The 24242-nt window shown below is 42.0% G+C and overlaps 1 protein-coding gene across 1 annotated transcript in view; it reads right to left on the reverse strand.

Annotated features, from left to right (window-relative positions):
• The window catches only part of DTNBP1 (dystrobrevin binding protein 1), a 183982-nt gene extending 164576 nt beyond the window's left edge, over positions 1 to 19406 (reverse strand). Inside the window, exon 1 of the mRNA XM_049884328.1 lies at positions 19265 to 19406. Coding sequence (XP_049740285.1) covers positions 19265 to 19320 — 56 coding nt within the window. The 5' untranslated portion in view covers positions 19321 to 19406. The remainder of the gene's footprint in view (positions 1 to 19264) is intronic.
• Between the last annotated feature and the right edge of the window lie 4836 nt (positions 19407 to 24242).

Consider the following 24242-nt stretch of genomic DNA (forward strand, 5'->3'; position numbering starts at 1 on the left):
TCAGAAATTAAAGGGACTGGTTAGCAGGTGGGAGAGAGACGCTGATGAAGAGTGAGCTAATGATATCAGGTGGACACTCGAGATTGTGTTGGCAACTCTTGTCTGGAGGGGGGATGGGAGGATAGAGAGAGAGGGAAGCCGGCAAAATTGTCAAGAAAGGAGAGACTGAAAGGGCTGACTCAAGAGGGGGAGAGCAAGTGGGAGTAGGGAGTGAGATGTATGTAAACTTATATGTGACAGACTGATTGGATTTGTAAATGTTCACTTGAAGCTTAATAGAAGTTATTAAAAAAAAAAAAGTCATCTACAAAGGACAGTCAACAATACTAAGTTCCGACTACTCAGCAGAAGCCATGTAGACAAGAAGGCAATGGAATGACATACATAAAGCCTCGAAGGAAAAAAACTGCCAGTCAAGAATTATATATCCAGCAAAACTGTCTCTCAAATATGAAGGCGAAATTAGGACATTTCCAGATAAGCAGAAGTTCAGGGAATTTGCAAAAATCAAACCAAAATTACAAGAAATACTAAAGGGAGTCCTCGGTTAGAAAATCAGTTCCATCAGATAACAACCCAAGACTAGAACAGAGCACAGAGCAACCAGATACCAACCCATATAGGGAAGTCACAAAAATAAATCAAAGCTAAAACACTTAAAATAAGGAAACAGAGGCATCAATATGTAAAAGGTGACAACATTAAAACAAAGAAGGAGGACTAAAAAATGTAGTCACAGATCTTTCATATGGAGAGGAAGTCAAGGCTATATAAAGAAATAAAAGATTGGTTTAAGCTTAGACAAACAGGGGTAAAAATATGGCATAACCACAAAAGAAACTAACAGTCCTACACATCAAAATAAAAAACAAGAAAAACTTGAAGACTCAGCAAATACAAAATCAGCAACAATGAAAAGAAAATACATAAAGGAAGACGACTCAGCACAGAAATTTAACTGGAACAAAGACACTGTCAACAACACACACAAAAAAACATCAAAATGACAGCACTAAACTCATACCTATCAATAATTATGCTGAATGTAAATACACTAAAAAGGATGGAAAAAATATATCAAGCAAACAACAATCAAAAAAGAGCAGTTATTTCAATATTAATCTCTGACAAAATATACTTCAAAGCAAAATCCATCACAAAACATAAAGAAGGACACTACATAATGATTTAAAGGATCAATATGCCAGGAGGGCATAGCCTTAATAAATATTTACAAACCCAATGACAGGACTCCAAAATACATAAAAACAATCTCTTAACAGCATTGAAAAGAGAGACAGACAGCTCCACAATACTAGCAGACGACTTCAACATACCACTTTCAGTGAAGGACAGAACATCTGGAAAGAAGTTCAATAAAGACACAGAAGGTCTAAAGGCCACAATCAACCAACTTGATCCCACAGACACATACAAAACACTCCACCCAACAGCAGCCAAGTATACTTTCTTTTCCAATGCACACGGAACACTCTCCAGAACAGACCACATATTAGGCCATTAAGCAAGCCTTAACAGAATCCAAAGCATCGAAATTATTACAAAGCATCTTTTCTGACCATAAAGCCATAAATGCAGAAATCAGTAACAGAAAAAGCAAGAAAAAAATCAAACACATGGAAACTGAACAACACCTTGCTCAAAAACTACTGGGTTATACAATAAATTAAGGACAGAATAAAGAAATTCACAGAATTAAAGGAGAATGAAAACACACCCTATCAGAACCTTTGGAACACAGCAAAAGCAGTGCTCAGAGGTCAATTTATAGCAATAAATGCACACCTACAAAAAGGAGAGAGCGCCAAAATCAAAATATTAACCCTACAACTCAAACAAATAGAGAGCAGCAAAAGAAGCCCTTGCACAAAGGATATGAACAGGCACTTCACTAAAGAAGACATTCAGGCGGCTAACAGATACATGAGGAAATACTCTCGATCATTAGCCATTAGAGAAATTCAAATTAAAACTACAATGAGATTCCATCTCACTCCAACAAGGCTGGCATTAATCCAAAAAACACAAAATAATAAATACTGGACACACTGTGGAGGGATTGGAATGCTTATACGCTGCTGGTGGGAATGTCAAATGGTATAACCACTTTGGAAATCGACTTGGCATTTCCTTAAAAAGCTAGAAATAGGACTACCATATGACCCAGCAATCCCACACCTCAGAATATATCCTAGAGAAATAAGAGCCTTTACACGAACAGATATATGCACACCCATTTTTACTGCAGCACTGTTTACAACAGCAAAAAGATGGAAGCAACAAAGGTATCCATCAACAGACGAAAGGATAAACAAATTACGGTATATTCACACAATGGAATACTACGCATCGATAAAAAAGTGACGAATCGCTGAAACATTTCATAACGTGGAAGAACCTGGAAGACATGATGCTGAGTGAAATTAGTCAGTTGCAAAAGGATAAATATTGTATAAGACCACTATTTAAGATCTTGAGAAATAGTTTAAACTGAGAACACATTCTTTTGTGGTTACAAAAGGAGAGGGGGGAGACGGTTATTCACTGATTAAATAGTAGGTAAGAACTACTTAAGGTGAAGGGAAGGACAACACTCAATAAAGGGGAGGTCAGGACAACTGGACTAAACCAAAAGCAAAGAAGTTTCCTGAATAAACTGAACGCTTCGAAGGTCAGCAAAGTAGGGGCAGGGGTTTGGGGACTATGGCTTCAGGGACATCTAAGTCAACTGGCAAAATAAAATCTATTAAGAAAGCATTCTGCATCCCACTTTGAAGTGTGGCGTCTGGGGTCTTAAACGCTAGCAAGTGGCCATCTATAATGCATCAATGAGTCTCAACCCACCTGGATCAAAGAAGAATGAAGAACACCAAGCTCACAAGGTAATTATGAGCCCAAGAAACAGATAGAACTACATAAACTAGAGGCTACATCATCCTGAGACCAGAAGAACTAGATGGTGCCCGGCCACTACTGATTAACTGCCCTGACAGGGAACACAACAGAGAACCCCTGAGGGAACAAGAGAACAGTGGGATGCACACCCCAAATTCTCATAAAAAGGCCAGACTTAATGGTCTGACTGAGACTAAAAGGACCCCAGCAGTCATGGTCCCCAAACGTTCTGTTGGCCCAGGACAGATACCATTGTTCAAAGTCAACTCGTCAGACATGGATTGGACTGGACAATGGGTTGAAGAGAGATGCTGATGAGGCATGAGTTACTTGCATCAGGTGGACACTTGAGACTATGTTGGCATCTCCTGTCTGGAGGGGAGATGGGAGGGTAGAGGGGGTTAGAAACTGGCAAAATGGTCACAAAAGGAGAGACTGGAAGGAGGGAGCAGGCTGACTCATTAGGGGGAGAGTAAATGGGAGTATGTAGTAAGGTGTATGGAAGTTTATATGTCAGAGACTGACTTGATTTGTAAACTTTCACTTAAAGCACAATAAAAATTATATATATATTAAAAAAAGGCCCTCAGGTACCAGAAGAAAGCAAATAATAAAAATTAGTGCAGAATTAAATGAAATAAAGAATAGAAAAACAATGAAAGAGTTAACAAGACCAAAAGCTGGTTCTTTGAAAAGATCAACAAAATCAATAAACCACAGGCCAAACTCACAAAAGAAAACAGGAAAGGAAACAAACAACCCGAATAAAAAATGAGATAGGTGATATCACAATAGATCCAACTGAAATTAAAAGAATCATAACAGAATACTATGAAAAATTATACTCTAACAAATTTGAAAACCTAGAAGAAATGGACAAATTTCTAGAAACATACTACCTACCTAAACTAACACAAACAGAGGTAGAACAACTAAACAAACCCATAACAAAAGAAGCGATTGAAAAGGTAATTTAAAAACTCCCAACGACAACAACAAAAAAAAGCCCTGGCCCTAACGGTTTCACTGGAGAATTCTACGAAGCTTTCAGAGAAGAGTTAACACCACTACTACAAAAGGTATTTCAGAGCCTAGAAAAGGATGGAATACCCCCAAACTCCTTCTATGAACCCAGCATATCCCTGATACCAAAACCAGGTAAAGACACCACAAAAAAGAAAATTACAGACCTATATCCCTCATTTTTATATTTTTATTTTTATATCCCTCATGAACATAGACACAAAAATCCTCAACAAAGTTCTAGTCAATAGAATTCAACAACATATCAAAAAAATAATTCACCACGACCTAGTGAGATGCATACCAGGTATGCAGGGATGGTTCAACACTAGAAAAACAATCAATGTAATCAATCACATAAATAAAAGAAAAGCCAAGAACCACAGGATCTTATCAATTTGCGGGGAAAAGGCATTTGACAAAGCCCACCACCCATTCATGATTAAAGCTCTCAGGAAAATAGGAATAAAAGGCAAATTCCTCAACATAATAAAGGGCACTTATACAGAGCCAACAGCCCAAATCATCCTAATGGAGAGTCTGAAAGCATTCCCCTTGAGATCAGGAACCAGACAAGGATGCCCTTTATCACCACTTTTATTCAACATTGTGCTGGAGGTCCTAGCCAGAGCAACTAGGCTAGAAAAAGAAATAAGGGGCATCCAAATTGGTAAGGAAGAAGTAAAAGTATTTCTATTTGCATATGACATGATCTTATACACAGAAAAACCTAAAGAATCCTCAAGAAAACTACTGAAACTAATTATTCAGTAGAGTATCAGGATACAAGACAAACATACAAAAGTAAGTTGGATTCCTCTACACCAACAAAGAGAACTTCAAAGAGGAAATCACCGAATGAATACCATTTACAATCGCCCCCAAGAAGATAAACTACTTAGGAATAAATCTAACCAGAAACATAAAACACTTATACAAAGAAAACTACAAGACATGATTGCAAGAAACCAAAAGAGACCTACATAAGTGGAAAGACATACCATGCTCATGGATAGGAAGGCTCAACACTGTGAAAATGTCTATTCTACCCAAAGCTATCTACAGATACAATGAAATCCCGATCCAAATTCCAACGGCATCTTTTAATGAGATGGAGAAACAACTCACCAACTTCATAGGGAAAGGGAAGAGGCTTCATATGGAAAGCAAAGCATTACTGAAAAAGAAGAACAAAGTGGGAGGTCTCACACTACCTGATTTTAGAACCTATTATACTGCCACAGTAGTCAAAACAGCCTGGTACTGGTACAACAACACATACATAGACCAATGGAACAGAATTCAGAATCCAGATGTAAATTCATCCACCTATAAGCAGCTGATATTTGACAAAGGCCCAAAGTCCATTAAATGGGGGAAAAGACAGTCTCTTTAACAAATGGTACTGGCATAACTGGATATCCATCTGCAGAAAAATGAAACAAGACCCATACTTCACACCATGCACAAAAACTAACTCGAAATCGATCCAAGACCTAGATATAAAATCTAAAACAATAAAGATCATGGAAGAGAAAATAGGACCAATGCTAGGAACCCTAATACATGGCATAAATAGAATATAAAACTTTACTAACAATGCACAAACACCAATAGGGGGAAAAAAACAAAAACACCAATAGAGGAACTAGATGACTGGGGTTCCTAAAAATCAAACACTTAATGCTCATCAAAAGACTTCACCAAAAGAGTAAAAAGACAACCTACAGACTGGGAAAAAAATTTTGGCTATGACAAATCTGATCATTGTCTAATCTCTAAAATCTATAAGATACTGCAAAATCTCAACAACAAAAAGACAAATAAGCCAATTAAAAAGTGGGCAAAGGATATGAACAGGCAGTTCACCAAAGACGACATTCAGGCAGCTACCAGATACATGAGGATATGCTCAAGATCATTAGTCATTAGAGAAATGCAAATCAAAACTACAATGAGATATCACCTCACCCCCAACAAAGCTAGCATTAATCCAAAAAGCACAAAATAATAAATGTTGGAGAGGTTGTGGAGAGATGAACACTTTACACTGCTGATGGGAACGTAAAATGGTACGACCACTTTGGAAATTGATTTGGCACTTCCTTAGAAAGCCAGAAATAGAAGTACCATACCATTCAGCAATCCCACTCCTTGGAATATATCCTAGAGAAATAAGAGCCGTTACACGAATAGATATATGCACACCCATGTTCACTGTAGCACTGTCCACAGTAGCAAAAAGATGGAAACAATCTCGGCGCCCATCAACTGAGAATGGATAAATTATGGTATATTCACACAATGGAATACTATGCAATGATAAAGAACAATGATGAATCTGCGAAACATCTCATAACATGGATGAATCTGTAAGACATTATGCTCAGTGAAATTATTCAGTTGAAAAAGAACAAATATTGTATGAGACCACTATTATAAAAAAATTTTTTTTTTTTTATAAGAACTCAAGAAAAGGTTTAAATACAAAAGAAAACATTCTTTGACGGTAATGAGGGTGGGGAGGGAGGGAGAGAGGAATTCACTAACTAGAATACAAGAATAATAGACAAGAATTATCTTAGGTGAAGGGAAAGACAACACACAATACAGGGGAAGTCAGCACAACTGGACTAAACCAAAAGCTACGAAGTTTCCTAAATACAACCAAATACTTTGAGGGACAGAGTAGCAGGGGCGGGGGTCTGGGGAACATCTAGGTCAACTGGCATAACAAAGTTCATTAAGAAAGTGTTCTGCAACCCACTTTGGTGAGTGGCAACTGGGGTTTTAAAAGCTAGCAAGCAGCCATCTAAGATATATCAACTCGTCCTAACCCACCTGAACAAAGGAGAATGAAGAACACCAAAGACACAAGGAAAATATGAGCTCAAGACAGAAAGGGCCACATAAACCAGAGACTCTATCAGCTTGACACCAGAACTAGATGGTGCCCAGCGACCACCCTGACAGAGAACACAACAGAGAGTCCCTGATGGAGCAGGAGAAAAGTGGGGTGCAGAACTCAAATTCTAGTAAAATACCAGACTTTATGGTGAGCCTGAGACTGGCGGGACCCTGGAAGACATGGCCCCCGGACTCTGTTGGCCCAGAACCGAAACCATTCCCAAAGCCAACTCTTTAGACAAAGAACTGACTAGACTATAAGACATTAAATGATATTCATGAAGAGAGTGTTTCTTAGCTCAAGTGGATACATGAGACTAAATGGGCAGCTCCCGTCCAGAGGCGAAATGAGAAGGTAAAAAGGGACAAGAGCTGGTTGAATGGACACGGGAAATCTGGGGTGCAAAGGAGGCGTGTGCTGTGACATTACAGGGAAAGCAACTAGGGTCACGTAACAATGTGTGTAAAAATCTTTGTATGAGAAACTAACCTGAACTGTAAACTTTCACTTAAAGCACAAAGAAAAAAAGGTAAATTCACCGATGTTAATTTCTCTACAGTGTTCAAAAGACTCAACAATCCCTTTAATACAAAACTAGTTTGTACACATCTCTTCAAACGAATCTAGAAAATTTTATTAAAAAGTTTAACCTGTCCCACATAAACAGTATAAATTTCCAAACTTATCTTGGAGACTAGTAAATTTGGTTTAACCAAGGTTAAGCAAAAGCTAGAGAAATGTATTTTGATAACCATGCCCTATCACCTCCACTCCAAAATTGGAGCAAGGAACTTAATTGTGACATTCCAGGTAGGTTTATCCTAGAATAACCATACACAGCAGAGTATCATACTCGAAATGATTCTACTATTATTTTTAGTGATTCGGGACAATTTCATGAGGTTAGGTGTCACAACGATATAGAAAGGGAATTGCTAAGATCCCCTCTAAGCCCCCAGTCAATTCCAACTCATAGCAACCCTAAAAGGCAGAACAGAACTGCGCCAGGGAATTTCCTAGGCTGTAATCTTTTCGGAAGCAGACTAGCACATCTTTCTCCCATGGTGCAGCTGGTGGGTTCAAACCACTGACCTTTTGGTTAGCAGCTAAGCACTTAACCACTGTGCCACCATGGCGCCTAAGATCCTCTCTAAACCACTCTAATTATACGATCTAGCAAATCTCTAGGTTAGAATTTCGGATGTTTATTTCTATAATAAACTTTTAATTTCTCAATTATAACATATGAAGTTTGTGGTTCTCCCCCCATCTCCCACCCCCTTCCAAAAAAGGAAAAGAAAATTAGTTTTGAATAAAAGGGAAAGGAATGTTATACAAAGCTGAAAATAAAATTGTTGGACGAGTTTCCCCATGTGTCTCCTTAACAACTATCTGTTTTAAAAATTGGTCTTTGACTAAATGTAACGTGTAGAACTTATTTGGCCCTGATTTGAACAAATCAACTATAAAAAGGCATTCCTAATAACCAGGGAAATTGGATTATGGACTGGGTAATTGGTAATATCAAGGAATTATTGCTAATTTTGTTAGATATGATATTGTCATTGCATTATACAATGTCTGTATCTTTTCAGAGATTCAAATTGACATTATGAGAGAAATAATGGCAAGTCTGGTCTTTATAAATAAAAGGAGAGACAAAGCAAATGTGGCAATATCTGACAATTGTTTAATCTGAGTAGTGGATATATGAGGGTCTGTCTTAGTCATCTAGTGCTGCCATAGCAAATACCACAAGGAGATGGCTTTAACAAAGAGGTTACAAGTCCAAATTCAGGGTATCAGCTCTAGGGGACGGCTTTCTCTGTTGGCTATGGAGGAAGGCTCCTTGTCATCAATCTTCTCCTGGTTGAAGAGCTTCTCAGGCGCAGGGGACCCAGGTCCAAAGGACGAACTCCGCTCCTGGTGCTGCTTTCTTGGTGGTATAAGGTCCCCAACTCTCTGCTTGCTTCCCTTTCCTTTTATCTCTTGTAAGAAAAAAGGTAGTACAGGCCACACCCCAGGGAAACTCCCTTTACACTGGATCAGGGATGCGACCTGAACAAGAGTGTCACATCCCACCCTAATCCTTTTTAACCAGGGGCAGAGATTACAATTTGTAACACACAGGAAAATCACAAAATGGAGGACAACCACACATGGCCTAACAAGTTGACCCAAATGCTTGGGGACACAATTCAATCCATTATAGGGTCCATTGTGTTGTTCTATTTTTGTGTATGTTTGAACCTTCATAAAAAAAAAAAAAAAAAACTTTTTAAACAACTGGATAACCAGCCGTAAAAAAATGAAACAGGACCCATACCTCACACCATACACAAAAACTAATTCAAAATGTTATCAAGACCTAAATATAAAATCTAAAACTGTAAAGATTATGGAAGAAAAAAAAAAAAGGGACAATGCTAGGGACCCTAATATATGGCATAAATAGGATGCAAACCATAACTAACAATGCACAAGCACCAGAAGATAAACTAGATAACTGGCAGCTCCTAAAAATTAGACAGTTATGTTCATCAAAAGACTTCACCAAAAGAGTAAAAAGAGAACCTACAGAACAGGAAAAAATTTTTGGCTATGACATACCCAACAAAGGCCTAAACTCTAAAATCTACAAGATACCTCAACACCTCAACAACAAAAAGACAAATAATCCAATTAAGAATGGGCAAAGGACATGAAAAGACGCTTCACCAAAGAAGGCATCCCGGTGGCTGACAGACACGTGCAGAAATGCTCATAATCATTAGCCATCAGAGAAATGCAAATCAAAACTATACTGAGATACCATCCTACCCCAATATCACTGAATCAAAAAAAAAAAATAACAAGTGTTAGAGAGGTTACATGGAGACTGAACTCTTATGCACTGGGAATGCAAATTGCCCAACCACTATGAAAAACAATCTGGCGCATCCTTGAAAAGCTAGAAACAGAAATACCACGCAATCCAGTGATTCCACTTCTAAGGCTATAACATAAAGAAATAAGAGCCATTACACAAATAGACATGCACATCCATGTTCATTGCAACATCACTCACAATAGCAAAAAAAAAAGGAAATAACCTAAGTGCTCGTCAACAGATGAATGGATAAACAAATTGTGATACATACGACACAATGGAATACTACCCAACGATAAAGAATGAATGAATCTGAAAAATATCTCGCAACATGGATGAATCTGGAAGGCATTATGCTGAGTAAAAAAAGTCAATCACAAAAGGACAACTATTGTATGAGACCACTGTGATGACTAAGATCGTGTGTCAAGTCGGTTGGGCCATGATTATCAGTGTTTTGGCAGTTGTATAATGTTGTGATCACTTCCCTGTTGAAATCTGATAGGTGGTCATTCGCATGATGGAATCTGCTAAATGCCCCCCTACGGGGGGAGGGGGCAGAGCCAGTGGCAGCTCACTGCTCCCGCGGCCTCCCTCTCCCCCGCGGCCTCCCTCTCCCCACCCTCCTCTGCCTACTTCCTTCCTGCTCGCCCTGTCAGGGCTTTTGCTTGTTCCAGATCCTGCAGCTGGCTCCAGTTCATCTGGCCTCCAGTTCTTCAGACTTGGGCTAGCAGCTTACTGGCGATCTTGCCTGCTGATATTGAGATTCACTGATCTTCACAGCCTGCAACCACACTGCTCTCTGGCCTGCCGATCTTGGGTTCACCAGCCCCTGCAGCTACATGAATCAGGAGAATCCTCTTTCCTACCTCATGGACTTGAGACATACAGCCTCTAAAACCACATGAGCCATTTCCTTATATAAATCTCTCTCGATATATGTGTAATACACACACACACTTTACTGGTTTTGCTTCTCTAGAGAACTCAGCCTAAGACAACCACGATTTTAAAAATTCAAGAAAAGGTTAACACACAGAAAGAAAGAATCTTTGATGGGTTACGAGGGAGGGGAGGGGAAATCACTAACTAGATAGTAGGTAAGTGTTAACTTTGGTGAAGGGAAAGAGTACACAACACAGGAGAAGTCAGCACAACTTGACCAAGGCAAAGTCATAGGCACTTCACAGACACATCCAAACACCCTGAGATTACACAACTGAGGCTGAGGCCTGGGGACCATGGTCACAGGGGTCATCTAGGTCAACTGGCATAACAAAGTTTGTAAAGAAAATGTTCTACATCCAACTTTGGTTAGTAACATCTGAAGTCTTAAAAGCCTGCCACTGGCCATCTAAGATATATCTACTGATCCCATCCCAACCATAGCAAAGGAGAATGAAGAAAACCAAAGACACAAAGGAAATAACAGTCCAAAGGACTAATGGACCACATGAACCACAGCCTCTTTCTACCAGCCTGAGCCCAGAAGAACTAGATGGTGCCCCACTACCAATTGCTCTGAGAGGGATCACAACACGGATCACAATAGAGGGTCCTGGACAGAGCAGGACAAAAATGTAGAACAAGATTCAAATTTACCAAAAAAATAAAAAATAAAAAAAAAACCAGACTTACTGGTCTGACAGAAACTGGAACAACCCCCAAGACTATGGGCCCCCATACACTCTTTCAAGTAAGAACTTAAAGCCACTCTCAAAGTTCAACCTTCAGCCAAAGATTAAACAGATCTATAAAACAAACAATAATACAAGTGAGGAATGTGTTTCTTAGTTCAGTCAAAACCAAAAGGGAAACACCTGCCCAAAAGCAATGATAAGAAGGCAGGAAGGGACAGGAAAAATGGATGGATAGAAACAGGGAACTGGGGTGTGGAAGCGTAGAGTATTCACACCTCACGGGAATTGCAACCAACGTCACAAAAGAATTTGTGTATAAACTGTTGAATTAGAAACTAATTTGTTCTGTAAAGATTCGTCTAAAGCACAATAAAAAATATTTTTTTAAACAAAAACAGTCTTTTTAGATATTCTTTTGCTCTCACCACACCTTCTCCATATAAATCTTCAATCTGCCAAACTTCAGAACAGAAGGTGATGGAGATAAAGTAACTACGAAAAGTTGGATATAATAAAGAAAATTCGGTAGAGAAAAAGATATTAAGAAAAAATACAAAGTCAGATATAGACAACAAGCAAAATAAATGAATAAAAGAGTTATTTCTGAAATATGTCCTCAAAACCCAGAATTCAATTGAAAGTAACTAATAGTTTTATATGTCAACTTGGCTAGACTATCAAAAAACCAGTTGTTGTCGAGTCTATTCTGACACATGGTGACCCCATGTGTGCCAGAGTAGAACTGTGCTCCACTGGGGTTTTCAATGGCTGATTTTTTGGATGTAGGTTGCCAGGCCTTTCTTTTGAGGTGCCTCTGGGTAAACTTGAACCACCAATCTCCCAGTTAGCAACCAAATGAGTTAACAGTTTGCACCGCCCAGGGACTCCTGGCTAGGCTACAGTACCCATTTACTTCATCAAACACTAATCTAGGTGTTGCTGTGAAGGTATTTTGCAGATGTGGTTAGCATCTGAAATCAGCTGACTTTACATAAAGGACAATGTAGTGGGCCTTGTTGAATCAGTTGAAGGCCTTAAGCTAAAGCTGAAAGGTTTCCCAGAGAAGAAACTCTGCCTCAAGACTGCAGCATCAACTCCAGCCTGTTGACCTGCCCTCCGATTTCAGACTTACCAGCCCCCATAACTGTGTGAGCCAATTCTCAAAATCAACTAGCTAACCAATCTCTCTCCCTACATATATATGCAGATACATAGGTCTCTGTCTCTCTCCCCCTCTCTCTCCATCTATATGGAGATATGTAATATCTATAGATAGATATAAGGAGCCCTGGTGGTGCAGTGGTTAAAGCATTTGATTGTTAACCAAAAGGTCAGCGGTTCAAAACCACCAGTGGCTCCGCAGGAGAAAGATGTGGCAATCTGCTTCCGTAAAGATTACAGCCCTCGGAAACCCAATGGGGCAGTTCTACTCTGTTCTACAGGGTTGCTCTGAGTCAGAACCTACAGCAATGGATATATTTATATATATATTCTATTGGTTCTATTTCTTTTGGGATAACTCCGCTTAAGTTTCTCACACTGATCCTTTGCCGGAAATAACCCACTAACAAAGTTTATTGAATGTCCCAAAATATCAGGACACACGGGGGTGGGGGGGAGGAATACTGATCTAGATGGAATACCTCAGTTTTCTTGAATGCAAAATAACATTTGTGTACTCAAAGATTCGCCACAAGAATTAAATAAAATTACAAATATGGCTTTAGCAGCATTCTTTAAGCCACAAAGCTAATTCAAATGAAAGGTATAACAATTTTCACCCTCAATCAAAGTTAAGAGACTATGTCCTGATTGGGCCACGGTGAAGTACAACAGAGGTTCTCCAATGCACCAGTTCCTGTAAAAGGGTTCCCACCCTCATTTCTACACCGCCAGAAGACATACAGCTGCTGTGTGAGTACACTAAGATTCAGACTTCCGTGAGCCACCGGAATTATTTTTTATAATCGATGACTAATACACACTTCGGAGTCCAAAGCACTAAACCTCAAATTCATCACAACGATTCAATAATTTATTTTTAGATTGTGGCAAAGGCTTGCCTTAGTTTGACATCAGCACATTTATTTCTCCAAGCTTTGTAGAAAATACTAAGATGGAGGCATCTTACTAAGAAATGGAGGTGATTAGCAAAATTAACTTAGATAAAAAGTTTAGAAAGCAGATACAGAGTGGCCTGTGGACAACTACAAAGATTGGATGAAGGCCTGTTTTCTCTAGCTGACAACCTTATGAGGTGGCCTTGATGTCACTTCATTTATTTGTACCTCACTTTCCTACTCATCTACCTCACCAGCCATTGTGCAAGGTGAGAATGATGGCTTCAAACCACCACAAAAATGTATCAATTCACATATTTTGTCATTAAGGGTCACCAGTTTCATGCTGTTCTAACCGGTTTAAAAATCATGTCTCCATTACCCTAACTTTAAATTCTATTTACTAATATAAATCTAATCTGTTACACTTTCACGAGTGTTTCTCAATTTTTCTTTTCTTAAAATAGGAGACAGGAAAGGTGACAAAATGTCAGCCACACTGAAAAGTGCGTACACTCTCTAAGCTCTGAAGCCTGAGAGACTCAGACAAAAGCTGCCTGACTCAAGAAAGCAGAGAGCAATTTAGACTAGCTCTTCTAATTAACGCCAAATACACTGTGTTTCAGTTCTGACCTCTCTCAGGAGTGCTTCTTAAGTTTCCAGCTGCTTCTTGGATCACATCAAGCTGCTACCTCCAAACAAACTCACCTGAACTGCCCCTTTTTGCTCCAGGCTATTTTTACATTCTCTTCTGTTGGAAAGGCTGCATTTATCTAAGATATTCCAAACTTAACCTGCTTGATTTTTCAGCCTTTTTGCTTCCCCTATCCCACTGTTTTGGTTTTTTTTTTTTTTATCCCACTGTTGGAAACCCTGGTGGCGTAGTGGTTAAGTGCGACGGCTGCTAACTGAAAGGTCAGCAGTTGGAATCCACCAGGTGTGCTGTGGAAACTCTATGGGGCAGTTCTACTCTGTCCTATAGTGTGGCTATGAGTCAGTGGGTTCGGTTTGGGTGGGTTATCCCACGGTTGCCAAATCCCATCAATGACTGCTGCCTCCATTCCCTCCTTTGAATTTCTACCAGCACTGCCGTGGCATACTTATAGCCTCCTAATAGTCTACCATCTCTAATCCTTCCATCACACTGCCTCCCAAGTTATTTTTTCCAGAAATACAAGTAGGCTCATAATTCTCCCATTAACAAAGACCTGCAAAAGATTCTGTCAACCTAAAAAGAAGTCAGGGCCACCCTATATAAAATAGCAGTCACCCCACCCCTCCCCCCAACTTACTTTATTTTTAGCCACAGAACTTATGACCTCCCAGATATTTTGCCTGCTGCCACTAGAATGGAGCTCAGGAGAGTGGGAATATTACTTGCTGTCTGGTTTGTTCCCTGGCACCGAAAAGAGGTGTAAAACAAGCCCACAATAAATATTTGATAAATAAATTTGGCAAAGCATTCTGGACCCTCTATTCACAGGCACTAAACTTCCCTTCTGGCTTCATCTCACATGACTGTTTCTATCTCTGAAATGCCCTTGCACAATACTTTCTCTTTGTCTAATCCTTCAAGGCCCAGGGTTAGAAGCCACCTCCTCTTTGAAGCTTTCTGTAAATGTGTCACAATTAATGATCTCCCACCTGGGCTCACGGATCACATCACTTGTACCTTTAACACACAGGTCTTTCTGCTTTGCTTTACAACACCCCTAGTCTAGAACACCCAGAAGGCAGAAGCTGTTTCAATTTTGTAGCCCCAGGACCTAGCCCAGTATCTATATTAAGAAACTGTTGTCAAGGTGTCATTTCTGACTCATGGTGACCTCATGTGTATCAGAGTAGAACTGCTCCATAGGGTTTTCAAGACGGATTGGAAGCGGATCACCAGGTCTTTCTTCCGAGGTGGGTTCAAACTGCACAACCTTTCGGTTTGTAGTCTGAGGCTTAACCAATTGCACCACCCAGGGACAAGCACTGCTTAATAAAAACAAGGCAAAACTGAGCATACAGGCTTCCTAAACCTTTTTTTTTTTTAAACGAAAAAAAGTCTCTATGATAAAGGGCATTTCGTGCCTAACCTAGTGTCTGACACTAGCAACTCAGTAAATATTTATTAAATTGAGTAGGCCATTGGGGTTTTTTTTGCTAATTAAAAGGGTGAGTAATCCTGGATCTCAGGCAAAGCCTCAGCATTTTCCACACTGTAAATGAGACTAGGTCATCTCCTCTGAGCAGGTTTTGATACTACGGGAGGGGAGAGGAGAGGAGAGGACACGCTGAGGATACTACGGGAAGAGCAGGGTGGCAGTGCTGGCTTTGAAGGGGAAACATCCACTGTCGGTTGCGATGAGAAATAACAACAGATTTCTATCCCTAACCACAGGAACCCAGAGCATTACAAACAGCAAACTCCAGACTGTGACACGGTCCAAACTTTCAGTAAATCTCATTTTTAGCTCCCTGAAAGGTTTTGCATGCCTGAATACTTCAATCCTGAGGCCTTTACTCATAACCGCTTACAAGGGAAAAAAAATTGAAGACCAGAGTGGCTTTGAAGTCTGTGTTTCATGTCTGAAAGTCTTCCTCAGAACTCAGGACAATCTCTAAAAAAAAAAAAAGATGTTCTGTGTGAACCCTGCAAAAGGCTTCAAGAATTCCGAGTTAAGATCAAATTAGGACTCACTGGTTTTGAGTTGGTGGTTACTGTTGAGTCGATTGTGACTCATGGCGGCTCCATGTGTGCAGTTAGAATTGCTCCATAGGGTTTTCAAGGCTCTGACCTTTTGAAATGGATGGCCAGGCCTGTCACTGGGTGGGTGCAAACCTCCAACCTTTCAGCTAGTAGTCGAGGCCTCACTTAGGCGAGAGGATCTCTGAGTAAGGCCCAGCACCAACCCCCTTAGTCCTGTTGCCTTTCTTTAAACCAGCCACTTAAGGCATAAAGAAAACAATGGAATTCCTGGGCTTTTCTTAATTTTGACTCAATTGTTACTTTAAAAATTTGTGAAAAAGGCCACCAGTCTGTGGACAACCTAGAGTCCCCTCTGGACCACCAGCAATCTCCACACTACCGCAGCTTTGCTAAGTCTGAATGAATGTAAAAGCTCAATATGCTCAGCAGACATGCTTGTATCGTTAACATGACATTGGCTTGTGAGAGTGATAAAAATTTTACTTAAAAAAAAGTAAATCTGCCTACATTTAAATTCCAGTTACATGAGTTTTCAGGAATTGAAAGCGAGTAGGAAGCTGAGGATGCCGCCCTGGGTGACTACAGAAGCCAAACGGCCGCACCTAAGTAGTTCTGGAAAGCAGGAGGCTTTTTATCCATTCCCTGGGGCAACCCCAACACTTAGTTTCTAATCGTTTTAGAAACAATTAGAAAGCTCTGGCTTCTACAGGCACTGCCACCAAGTGTTCTAGGGAACCCCATGTCCAATTTGACAGTTTTAGAAGGCAGGTACCCTGTTACCTCTCATTTTTGAACCCCTCGGAGCCTTTCCGTTAGCATGCAATAGACACATGTGAGCTGTGTTTAACTTCAGCTTTTCTCAGCAATCCAAAACATGCAATCACATAAAATAGGATGGTCTCCGGGTTCACTAAACTGGATTAAGTGGGGTTTTTTGCAGTAAAAATCATGCAGGAAATTGAGGACTAAAAAAACATGAACGTCAGAGTTTAGAGCTGCCAGTCAGCTGGTATAGAGACATCCCTTGGAGACGAGTTATTTCTTTGCCAGGAAACAAGCTAATAAAAAAAAAAATAGCATACGCTAATCATCCAGTAGTTGTCAGCAACAGTGGCCTATACAAGGAGGAAGCCAACAAGGGGCCTAAATGGAATGAAGCCCTCTCAGGATGTCTAACCCCAAAGTGGCCCATTTATGGCATCTTCAGAAGTCAGTTTCAAAGGGTCCTGAGCAGGTACTCTCAGCTCTCGCCCTAACTAAGCCCTTAACTTAGGGTTTCCCAGATCTCCCGAAGTGACCTGGGCCTAGGCAGTCAGCTCAGAGACTATATTCCTAGGTAAGTTACCTTCATAAGCAAAGGTAAGGAGTATAAATGGGCTCTGAGGCAACCATATGACCCGGAGAGTTAGCGTAACTTCCAGGAGGATGGACTGTTATGTCATCAAGGAATTCCTAGAAGCAATGACAGCAGCGTGTATCCAGACACGTTTATCTATGGCCATTCTCATGCTACATGTGGACCATTCCAGCATCATCCCAAAACTTTTTTTTTCAATATATTAATTTACACTCTGAAAAAGAGTTGTTTTTTTCCTAAACATGCAGGAGAAAAATGCAAACATACCCAGCAAAGAGTGAGTCCTAGAGCATCTACAACATTAAGAACATCAAACTAAAATGATCAAAAATGCTTTCCATGTTGGTAAGTACCAAGTACTTGCCAGTTTGGTACTACTCAGCCCCCAAAAGGTGAACAGTATAGACATTTTTGGAGCCCTGATGGAGCCATGGTTAAGCCCTCCGCTGCTAACTGAAAGGTCAGTGGCTGGAACCCACCAGTCACTCGGAGGGAAAGAAGACCTGGCAATATGCTCTGGATAAAGATTTCAGACTAGGAAACCCTATGGGGCAGTTTTCATCTGTCATATGGGGTTGCTATGAGTCAGAATCCACTCAACAGCACACAATAACAGCACACATTTTTTGTCCCATATGTTATAAGTTTAACTAATATCTTTTCCGTTAGAAATTTAAAACAGTATGGTTGAGGTGTCCTCATGTTCACAGCATTTGTAAGCTAAAGGTGACAGAGATCCTTTTAAAAAAATGTGGCCCCTTTTCTAAAATAATGAAAAAGTTAAATGAATTAGGCACTGAGTAATAACAGTGACTTATATAGTGATTACTGCATGCATTCCATATAGTAACTCATTGATCCTTACTATAACCCATGAGATTAGTTCTCATTATTACCCTTTTACAGTTGTGTTAACCCAGGCAAGACAGGTCGAGTAACTTGCTAAGTAGTAGAGACAAAATCCGTGCCTGTGGTTCCCACGCATTCTTTCGCGCTGAAATCACCTGGTGATCTTTACAACTACCAAGGCCTGGCTCCATCACTTAACTGGTACGGGGAGCTACCTGGGCTTCAGGATTGCTAATGGCTCCCAGGTGATTCTAACGTGCCGCAAAGTTTGCGAACCACACTGGCCTGTGCTCCTCGCCCACTAAGTCTTCAGAGAACTGCTAGAGCTCTCGTTTTCTTTGCCCAAGAAGTTTCTTCACTGAAGTGTGAAGCTCAGGGCAGAGGCAGAAGACAAAGCAAAAACGGAAGAGGCGACAAGCCTTGCCAAGGGGTTCGCCAGCGAGCCCAGCGTGAGCGCCGAGGCAGGACGCGGGGGGCTCGGTCAGGGCCAGGGAAGGATGCGGAACTGGGCGCACCTCTGGCCTCGGGAGGGGCGATGGGCTCAGCCCCAGGAGCGTTGGGGGGCGGGGGCGAAGAAGTCAGCTCCTGGGGTGTCGGAAAGCTCCAAGGGGCGGAAGAGGAGGCGCAGGGTCGCCGCGCCCTCAGGGGCGGAAGGGGGCGCGCTCGCCGCTCACGTGGCTCCCCTCCTAGGCCGGCTGATGCACCCCGGCGCGCTCCGCTCCCGACAACCTCCCGGCCTACGGGCGCGAACCACACCGCGCCTGCTGGGACGCAAGTTACTTTCGGCCCCCGGACCGCCGCCGGAAAGTTCGTTACTTTCCTCCGCGGGGCGGAGACAGGAGGGGCGGGACTGGGCCAGGGTCCGCCGGGCGGCGGGGAGAGGGAGGCGACGTCCCCGTCGGCGACCCGGCCCCCTCAGGTCCCTTCGTCCCCCACCGTATACCCACCCGGAGGTGAAATCCTGCTGCACGCTCAGCAGCCGCTCGCGCAGGGTCTCCAGCATTGCTGCCGCCGCCGCCGCGTCCCCTGCCCTGAGGCCTCGCGCCGCCGCGCCGCCGCCCCCTTCCCGCACCTGTCAGCCGCGCGCCCCTTGCACCCCAGCCGGCCCCGCCCCCAGCCCGGGCCTCATCCCCGCGCCGCAGCCCCTTCCGCGTTCCCGCCCTCGCTCACGCGCTCTTCGCCCCGCCCCCGTCGCGCGCCCAAGGCCGCGCAGCCGCAGTGCGCGCCACCCGGCTGGGCTGCGGAAAGGGGAGGTGGGGTTGCTCGCGCTTGAGACCCGGCGAGAGGCGCCTTCGGCCTTAGTCTACCCCAAGCCAGGCTTTTTCGTTTTTCTCTTTAAAATGGAAGTGTCATCGTGGAAGAATGTCTAAGTCGAACGCTCCACCGAATTAAGCGTTGATTTTTACTGTTTGAGAAAGAGTACGATTAACCTCTTTCATAATACTTCCCTGGAACGAAACGATTCCTGAACTCTGGATCCTAGATCTGGCCCTACTGGCTTTGACCTTGGATGAGATAGTTAATCTTTCTTAGTCTGGTTCCTTAATTAAATGAAATACAAATGCAGTCATTAAGTAAAATAAAATGCCAATAACAGTAAACTGCCTTGACACCTTTACTTTCCGTGTTCTCTTTAACCGACTCCATCAGGTTTTTGTCCCTTCCATAATAAAGAAAATGGCCTTTGTCAAGTCACCAGGGACTTCCATGTTGCCAAGGCCGTCCATTTCTCGGCTTTTCGGTGGCTCTCGATGCAGCTGATCACCCCCTGCCTGAGGCAAGCCTTCTCTTGCCTTCAAGGACGCCATACTTTCCCCGTCCCCTCTTTTTCGTGTTTCAACAGCTGCTCCCAAGGCTCCCTGCTTTTCTCCATCTGTACTCTCTCCAGGTTATTCTGTCCATCACTATGCTGTAAATTGAGTCAAACCACTGCTGCCACCACATCTCTATCTTCAGCCCTGTCCTCCTTCCCCTCTGTTAATTTATACCAGTTGGTTACTTAACGTGTGTCCATCAGGCACCTCAAGCCTGATTTACCCAAAATCGAAAACTTGATGACACACTCACCTGCTAATCGGCTGGTCCCCCAGTCTTTTCCATGTCAGTAATGGATATCATCGTCCACAAAATTGCTCAAGCTAAAACACCTGAAATCACCCCGATTCCTCTCTTTCCCTCGTCCTCCATGTTAATTCATCAAGTCCTATCAACTCTATCTCCAAAATATTTCTGGGATCTCCCTCTTTCTCCATTTTCACTATTATCACCCTACTTCAAGACACCACCAAACTGCAGCAGAAACACTGCTACCCCTTGCTGATTCTACCTTTGTCTATCCATACACCTATAATCTATCCTTGCCACAGCGGCTCGAAAGAATTATTTAAAAGATCAATCAGATCATGTTGCTCTCCTGCTTAAAATTCTTCGATTGCTTCTTTACCCTAGCTTACAAAACCATAACATTTGAATGCTTTCTGACACTCTATCCAAATCTAGTATCACTCATCTACCTTGTCCTTGACACTTAACCCATACTAGCCTTTGTGTGTGTGTGTTCCTTGAAAATCCTGGGCTCATGTCTGCCTTGAGGCTATTTCATAAAGTTTTCCCCAAACTGCCCCACGGCTGGCTCTTCCTTGACATTTGGGTCTCAGCTTAAATATCGTCCCATTAAATTGGTCTTCCCTGACCAAGTTATCCTCCCAATCACATCAGCCTGTCCCTCAACTTAGTACACATCACTATCTGGTGATTTCTTTAATACTTGTTTAATTAATAAAACACTGTTTATTGATTAGTGTACAAATTTGCTTTTAAACCAGAGCTGAGATGAGGGTGAGGCCGGTGAAGCACTCACCTTGGGTGTAAAATTTAAGGGGGCACCAAGAAACTCCATAATCAAGATAAATAATATTTTAATGTGATATTTTTAAAAAATCAAATTAATGACAAAAATCCATGATGGACAAGATTTTAAATAAAAATGGGATCTAGTAGGGCTGGGATTGGGTGTGGCGAGTGAGGTGGGTTGGGCAAATGCAGAACCTGTTGTAAACTGCCAGAGAGGGAGGATCTTGTCTGTCTTGCTTAGCTCTGTATCCTCACCCAGCACCTGAAACTGTGACTGGCACATAGTAGACACACAATAAATATTGATGGACTGTTTTGTTGCAGAAATGAGATAAAATACCCGGCTTATGGCTCGGGGAACAGCTCTTTCCCACTCCTGACGTTTTCTTCCATGTGGAAGAAGCTCCATGAGTGTAACGCTCGAGGCCTTTGCTGCTGGAGGAGAGGTGACCACGCTGATCAGTGAGCTAGGGAGTAAGGAGCCTGGCCGCACCCTGTTTTCTTTTTCTTGGGTGCAAGCTGCCAACAAAAAGTCCTCATTGAGCTCTACAAAGGCATGCTGCCAGGGGAGGAGACTGAGGTGATCCAGTGCCTTCTGTAACCAGATGGGCAAGTCTAAACCTGAGGTTCAATATTAGTTCTACTTACCCAAGAATATAAGCCATGCATTTTGTCATCCTTATCAGGGATAAAAGTGATGTTTGGGACCCTGCCTAATGAATCTAAGGAACCCTGGTGGTGCAATGGTTAAGCATCTGGCTGCTAACTGGAGAGTCAGCAGTTCAAGCCCACCCAGTGGCTCTGTAGGAGAAAGACCTGGCAATTTGCTTCTATAAAGATTACAGCCAAGGAAACCCTGTGGGGCAGTTCTACTCTGTCACATGGGGTTGACCCAATGGTACCTAACAAAAACAACATGCTGAATCTGGAGTCCCTCGGTGGTGCGAATGGTTAAGCACTTGTCTACTAACTGAAAGATTGGTCGTTCAAGCTCACTCAGAGCTGCCTTGGGAGAAAGGTCTGGCAATCTGCTTCCAAAAAGTCACAGCCTGGAGCACAGCTCTGTTCTGACACACATGGGGTCACCATGAGTTCGCATATAATTGAATCAATCGCAATGGGTTTGATTTTGGGGTTATGCTGACTCCATGTCTCATTTCTCCATTGGCTCTAACAAGTAAGAGAGAAAAGAGCTATTTATGGAGCCTTCCTCCACCACCAAGCCCTAACCCAAAACAATACCTACCACAAGGTAAGAGATCAAATAATCAAATCCATAGAGGCAGATCACCTTAGGATCTAGTAGATTTGGAAGCGATACCCATTGAAAGCTCTGGTGGCACCATGGTTATAAAGCTTGGCTGCTAACCAAAAGGTTGGCAGTTTGAATCCACCACCTGCTACTGGGAAACCCTATGGCGCAGCTCTACTCTGTCCTAAAAGGTCACAATGAGTTACAATTGACTTGATAGCAATGGAAAGTTGGAAGCCGAAGTTACTGGGAAACATGAGATTTTTTTTTTCCATTCAATTAAACAAACTCCTTAGCTTTCAATTTACTGTTTTATAGATTCCAAGAAAGTGCAAAACCAGAGCAAAAAGTCCCAAAAAACTCTACCTGACACTAAAGAATGGCCTTACTGGCTGTGCCCTACCATTTTTGCCTTGACCATTTCATAATTAATCTGTGGAAAGTTTGTGCTTCGTTTTGAGGTGTTTTACGAACACTCTTTACCCTATCAGGTCTGACAAATCCCAAAACAGTGAGTGTTTTAAACATGCTAATCAGAAGAGACAATCTATTATGAAAGAAATGGAAGTAAGTATAATGGATTGAACTGTGTCCCCCCAAAATATGTGTCAACTAGGTTAGGCCATGTGTGGTTGTCCTCCATTCTGTGATTTTCCTGTGTTATAAATCATAATCTCTGCCTGTGGTTAAAGAGGATTAGGGTGGGATGTAACACCCTTGCTCAGGTCATATCCCTGATCCAATGTAAAAGGAGTTTCCCTGGGGTGTGGCCTTTTATCTTACAAGAGACAATAGGAAAGGGAAGCAAGCGGAGAGTTGGGGACCTCATGCCACCAAGAAATCAGTGCCAGGAGCAGAGCACATCCTTTGGGCCAGGGGTCCCTGTGTGGAGAAGCTCCTAGTCTGGGGGAAGATTGATGAGAAGGCCGACAGAGAGAGAAAGCCTTCCCCTGGAGCTGATGCCCTGAATTTGGACTTTTAGCCTACTTTACTGTGAAGAAATACACTTCTCTTTGTTAAAGCCATTCGCTTGCGGTATTTCAGTTATAGCAGCACTAGATGACTAAGACAATAAGTTTAAGAAATTGAAAGCAGAGAGAAAAGGACTACTGTTGCACAACGTTTGTTCAGTAAGAATGATTATGGACCAAGAGTTGAAGCATATGACATGTATGTTTATGTAAGTAACACCAACCAGCCAGAAACTGCAGTGATTGACAAAAGAGGGGTTGGGGTGTGTTTTAAGTACGATCAGAGAACCGGTATCAATATTGGGGGTTATTAGCTTCATCTTAATTCAGGAATTGGTTAAGAGTTTAAGAACTGATTCGCTAAGTACAGAGAGATGTTTGGGACAAGTTACAAAGCTGTTAAGGAGCTCCCTATGACAGGGCTTCCCTGGACCAGCAATATCAGCATCACCTGGGAGCTTGCTGGAAATGCAGATTCTCAGGCCCTACCCAGACCTACTGAATCAGAATCTGGAATTTAACAAGCTCCCCAGGTAATTCATATTCATGTTGAAAGTGTAAGATGCACTGTGTCTGTAAGACTCAATGAGAAAGGTGGCTTGCCTGACTCAATACAGTCTCACCATAGACAAAGCAAAAAATGAGAATTTGGTGGAACTGGAACCCAACAAGAAGATATTATTAAAGAAGAAACTATAGAACCCAGCAGATTTAAGACTATGTTCTTGGCAAAGGCCTTTTGAGTAATTGGAAAGGCACTATTATCATTTTAGTTACAGGAACCTAACTTAGAGTTATGAAAGTACCTGCAGGTATGCAGAAAGCAGTGTGTTACTAAGTTATTTACAA

Source organism: Elephas maximus, chromosome 1 (genome assembly GCF_024166365.1).
Source record: "Elephas maximus indicus isolate mEleMax1 chromosome 1, mEleMax1 primary haplotype, whole genome shotgun sequence".
Classification (NCBI taxonomy): domain Eukaryota; kingdom Metazoa; phylum Chordata; class Mammalia; order Proboscidea; family Elephantidae; genus Elephas; species Elephas maximus.